The sequence below is a fragment of the Aegilops tauschii genome, chromosome 6, assembly GCF_002575655.3.
Source record: "Aegilops tauschii subsp. strangulata cultivar AL8/78 chromosome 6, Aet v6.0, whole genome shotgun sequence".
NCBI classification, from domain to species: domain Eukaryota; kingdom Viridiplantae; phylum Streptophyta; class Magnoliopsida; order Poales; family Poaceae; genus Aegilops; species Aegilops tauschii.
The window spans coordinates 46,813,941-46,819,482 of NC_053040.3; the positions used below are offsets into that span (position 1 = coordinate 46,813,941).

Sequence of the window (5,542 nt, forward strand, 5' to 3'; positions counted from 1 at the left end):
TAATGTTTAGTCCCACCTCGCCCGCGGAAGGCGCACCTGACCTGTTTATTAGCACTGGCGAGGCCGCCATATCGAACACCTCTGGTTACTTCTTTCGGCGCTTATACACGGCGCTCGCTGCTCTATGCTTTCTGACCTATGGGCCCATGTGTGCCCGGCCCCATGCATTGTGGCTCAGAACGGCTCGCCTATGGTGGGCACAGACCTACTATGAGACTGGCTAGGGCTGGGTGCACCTGTGGTGGTCAATATTTTTTCTTTGTATTTTCTCTCTTAAGTATTTTCTTCCATGTAGGGACGTGCACTGCTTAGCAAAACATCTGTGTACTGCATTGATCAGGGTTCTGTACTGCATGTGCACGCATTCCGTACTACACATGTTTGCGCTACATTTTTGTGCACTACATGGGTAGCATCTTTCTTTATTGTTTTTCCCTCTTACGTATCATTTTTTCTAGTGTACGGGTGTGCACTGCTTTGTTGCCTCTATGTGCACTGCATTCGTCATAGTCCTGTGCTGCAGGTGTACACATTTTGCACTGCGTGCATCCTTCTTTGTGCCAAAGTTGTGACTGGTTATGCCAACGCTGCGGACTGCATGGCTTACATTTAAGGACTACATCAGGTGCACTAATTCTGCTTTTGTGCACTGCGCGAAAGTGCTTCTCTTGTGCTTCATTTTGAGCATGTACTGCACTTCATCCACACATATAGTGAACTTTCTGGTAAGACTTTGGAGAACTGCACACATTTTTAGAGACCTATTACGGGACTGGCTGGGGCCTGGTTGCAGCTGGGTGGTTAATTTTTTCCTTATCTGAAGCATTTTTTTCTTTTGGAGTATATATATTTCGTGGTAGTACAAATGATGTCATTTGTACTGCTTGCACCAACATTGAGTACTGCACTGCACGTACCAAGTCTGTGTGTTGTGCACTGAACAAAAGTTGCTGCAGCCCCTCTCGTTCTGCATTTATGCATGTACTGCACTTCATGTATACACTTTGTGAACTGCCTTATATTTGTTAGGTGAACTGTATTCACGTTTCTTTATAATGGTATGCGGATTATATTTTTTATAAATATTAATGTTCTTTTTCTATAATTACTTTTTGTGGACTACATGTGTACAAATGTGTAATGCTTATTTTTCACCATTGTGAACTGCATTAATCTTCCTTTTTAGGTATGAGTTGTAGTCAGATTACTTAATTTTTAACATTGTTTTTGAATATGTTTTGTATGTGAATAGTATGTTTTGGTATCACACATTAAATTTTTCAAAGTTTTCTGGATACTTGTTCTAACACAAACTAATTTCAGCGAAAGCAATTGATCACAAGCAAACTGACGATACATAAGCAAACAACAGAAAGAAAATTTAATGATAATTCTAAAACGACATTGTTTTTACAAAAGAAATGTTCGATATGAAGCAACGGACATAATCAAAAGCTTGCATACATGAAACAAAGAACAACACAACGGATAAAGTAAAGTGAAACTAAAACATAGCCCTGAATTATTTCTAGTTGCTGTATTGGATTACAGCCTTGTTCTTCTTCTGCTTTGCTTCTTTGTCTCTTTTTGCCCTGTCCAGTCCCATGATGACATCGTAGATGATTCTCCATGACTCATATATTGCGAATGCATCTATTGCTACATACTTGATAAGCTTTTCTTGCAGTGGGCAAAATCCCCACAGAGTATGGTCCTCCTTGCGGTTAATTTTTTCTTCATGTCATGGTAGTGAATGTCTATCATCCTGCCGGCAACTTCTTTTTATTGTATGGGTCTCTCCATTCCACATGAATATCAATGTAGTTGTGGGAGTTGATCTCCAAACCAGATAGCTTCAGCTGGCTTTTGTCTCCTTCAATGGCGAATCCACGAAGGTGTACTCACCATTCATGAGGAATTTGTCTAGTTCCATTGGCCTGCTAGATGTTTGTATAGAGTGAATATAGTTTATTTTCTTAGAACTACCAATGTTTTTTTGTTTTTTCTGAAACTGAACTGCAATATGAATATCTGAATCTGTTGCATTGCGTAGTTGCTAATACTTGGCATAACTAGTAAACTTGATAATATATTGCATAAACAATGCATGTTTTGTGCATGATTGTATTCTTGAACTGAATTTCATACATGTTTTGTATAGTAATGTTGCAGTTTTCTATTGTTCAGTCAAATAGTTTGTATTTGGTAAAACAAAATAAAACTGCGTGTATTGCTAGATCATATAATTCAAGAATTGAACACATGAGTGACATACATGGAGCCAGATGAAAACTGTCAATGAATTCATATGCCATGCTTTTCAAAAATGAGAACCAAAGTTTAAATATTGGCAATTGTAGTGAATAAAATTTAAAATCAATATTGACAAGCAATAGTACAGATTGATAGTTATTCTGACCTGTCTTTAGCTGCAGCGATGTGGTAGACAAGGCATTCTTTTTCTAGGCATAGCTGGAGCACTGCCGCCCGCTGTGGCTTCACGTAGTGCGTGTACTCGACATCAACGCCGACTAGTTTGATGGGCATTCCGCCGAGCTTCCTCCTGAGCGTGGACAACATCTTGTCCACGTCTTCACCCTTGCTTGTGCAAATGACGTGGAGCTTGTGGTTGCCGTGGAGGTCAACGTCGTGGAGCTCCCTGGTGTACCTGCGGTGCTGCTTGTACAGAGGTGCATCCGCCATGATTCTCCTCTGCTCTCTCGTGCTTGTTCGGGAGAGAAGTGGTTAGTGAAAGGAAGTGTGGAGAAGAAGATGCAATGGGGTTTTTGGGGGGACGAAGCAGTTGTGTTTTCTCCTCTGCTCTCCTTGATAGGACGTGGGAGAGGTGGAGCGGGGTGGTAGCGTGGTGGGGCTCTATTTTTAGTTACGTGGAAACTACAGAGAGGTTCTGCTATGAGGAGGTTCTGTTAGTGCGTTGGAAATCCGGAACGTCGTCGCCTCTTTTTTCATGACTAGTTTAGGTATGCATGCAACTGTCAGAAAATGTGATGATTGTGTTTTCGGTGAATTTTCCTAGTAAGTGCACTTCTTTGCTATAAGAACAGAACTGCGTATGTCCACATAGTGTACTGCATAGAAGTAAAATTTATTCTTTGTACACTGAATTATATCGGATTAGGATTCATATAGATGTACGGACATTTAGTTTTTTGATGGAGTTCTTTCTTTTTTTCTCTTTTTTTGATGGTAATGCAACTTTTGTGTGGATGGAGGGTAGTGTGGGTAGGGGTGTCGGACTGCTTTGCTTAACTAACAGGGCTGCATTCTTCATTTTAGCCATAAAGAGAACTGCATTTCAGAAAAAAGAATACTTCATGCTTCCACGTGGAGAACTGCATTGTTGTACGTCGCGGACTGCATTTGTATGTTGACTTCGGGCTTCCTGCGTTTTATTTATTAATAGCGAGCTGTAGTTTCTGGCAGTGCCCACGCACATTTTTGTTGTTGTTGTTGTTTTTTTTATTCATTTTAAAAAAAAATTCTCATTTTTCTTTGATGTTTTATTTGTGAACTTATTGTTTTTTCTTAGTGGGCCTTGTTGGGCCTGTGTTCGGGGAGTGAAGACGCATTGGGCCCAAGTCGGCCTGTGAGCGCGGCTGGTTCACGGTGCGTTGTGTGCAGCCTAATGTTTAGTCCCACCTCACCCGCGGAAGGCGCGCCCGACCTGTTTATAAGCGCTGGCGAGGCAGCCGTATCGAACTCCTCTGGTTACTTATTTGGGCGCTTATACACGGCCTCGCTGCTCTATGCTCCATGACCTGTGGGCCCATGTGTGCCCGGCCCCATGCATTGTGACTCAGAACGACTCGCTTTCTGTGGGCGCAGACCTACTATGAGACTGGCTGGGGCCGGGTGCACCTGCGGTGCTCAATTTTTTCTTTGTATTTTCTCTCTTAAGTATTTTTTTTCAATGTAGGGGCGTGCACTTCTTAGCAAAACATCCGTGCACTGCATTGATCTGGGTTCTGTACTGCATGTGCACGCATTCCGTACTACACATGTTTGCGCTACATTTTTCTGCACTACATGGGTAGCATTTTTCTTTATTGTTTTTCCCTCTTACGTATCATTTTTTCTAGTGTACGGGTGTGCACTGCTTTGTTGCCTCTATGTGCACTGCATTCATCATAGTCCTGTGCTACAGGTGTACACATTTTGCACTGCGTGCATCCTTCTTTGTGCCAAAGTTGTGACTGGTTATGCCAACGCTGCGGACTGCATCAGGTGCACTAATTCTGCGTTGTGCACTGCGCCAAAGTGCTTCTCTTGTGCTTCATTTTGAGCATGTACTGTACTTCCTGCACACATATAGTGAACTTCCTGGTAAGACTTTGGAGAACTGCACACGTAAAATGGTGTGTGGATTATAATTTTTTAGAGAATTATTATTTAATGATCTATGGTTAGTTCGTGGGAATTGCTGTAGTCAAAGTACACCTTCTTTTTTGGTTCCTTTTTCTTTAGTAACATAAGCCTTTATTGATTGTCCTTCATTCTTGGTAACATAATTTCCATTAACTCCCCTTTAATTTTCAGTTTTGACCTTTTTGCATTCCTCTTCTGTAAATGTAGGCCAACTTCTACCCTTCCTTTGCAGTTCGTTTCTCCTCTAGCTACAACTTCTCTCCTTTCTCTAGCCTCTCTTTATTTTTTCCCTTTTCTAGGTTTTTGTTGCGATGGCTCCTGGCCCCTGCGCGAATCTCTCCTGCTGCGGCCATGGTTGTGGTGTGTCGACGCACTGCGATTGCTCAGCTTGCTCGCAGGCCCGTCGTGCTCGTCGTGGGGGGAAGGTATTGTGCCGAGCTGGGCGAGCGGAGTAGCTTGCATATGGCACAGTATTCATGGAAGGATTGGATATGGGCCACATCAACGTTTTTGCGTTCTATTCCGCCCTGCTTCACCGTGGCCTTGGCCGCACAAGTCCTTTTGTCCATCAGCTTACGCCAACAGATGTGGAGACTCACTACAAGATGGTATTTTTCGCTTGATCTGATTTTTCTTTGTGTTTTCTATTTTTTTTGTATAATTCCATACTAGTATGAACTTCTAGTTTTTTAGGAATGCACATATTTTGTTTTATTGAAGTGTACTACACTTTGTACTTATATCTTGTTTTTATTTTTTTGCTTGTGTGCATGGAGCTCGTGTTTTAATTTGCATGGTTACAATATGTGAACTGCTTAGATACTAGATGAGCACTACTAGTTTCCACAATTTCCCCCGCTTGTACATTGTGTACTACATGCAGGTAGTCTCAAGAACTTCATAATAGTTATAAGCGTACTACTTGTTTGCAAGTTCCGTACTGCACATTAGTTTGCGTTTAATCTGTACTGCTTTTTTGGACTGTTGTACACTTCATATAGCTCGTGTCTCTACTATGTGTAGGTTTTTACTGGTCCGTGCAAATATGAGAATTGTACAGCTAGTATCGTCACCAAACAGTTTTAATTTTTTTTGCAGAAAATTCCCCAACGAGCTGTTAGGTATCTTTGGCTCAAGAAGAAGGGAATTCTCCAAG

The 5,542-nt window shown here is 41.8% G+C and overlaps 1 protein-coding gene across 1 annotated transcript; it reads right to left on the minus strand.

Annotated features, from left to right (window-relative positions):
* Positions 1 to 1,855: 1,855 nt before the first annotated feature.
* LOC109734767 (uncharacterized) lies at positions 1,856 to 2,703 on the minus strand. The gene is made up of 2 exons (XM_020293955.1): positions 2,420 to 2,703; positions 1,856 to 1,937 (listed from the first exon to the last, which is right to left on the minus strand). Exons 1-2 carry the CDS (start codon positions 2,701 to 2,703, stop codon positions 1,856 to 1,858), a joined length of 366 nt encoding a protein of 121 aa, XP_020149544.1.
* Between the last annotated feature and the right edge of the window lie 2,839 nt (positions 2,704 to 5,542).

Bases quoted from the DNA above. Each gene is read 5' to 3' on its own strand.
- LOC109734767 (XM_020293955.1), bottom strand. From the start codon at position 2,703: ATGGCGGATGCACCTCTGTACAAGCAGCACCGCAGGTACACCAGGGAG. The intron at 1,938-2,419 runs GTCAGAATAACT...AACATCTAGCAG, and splicing joins ATCGCTGCAGCTAAAGACAG to GCCAATGGAACTAGACAAAT.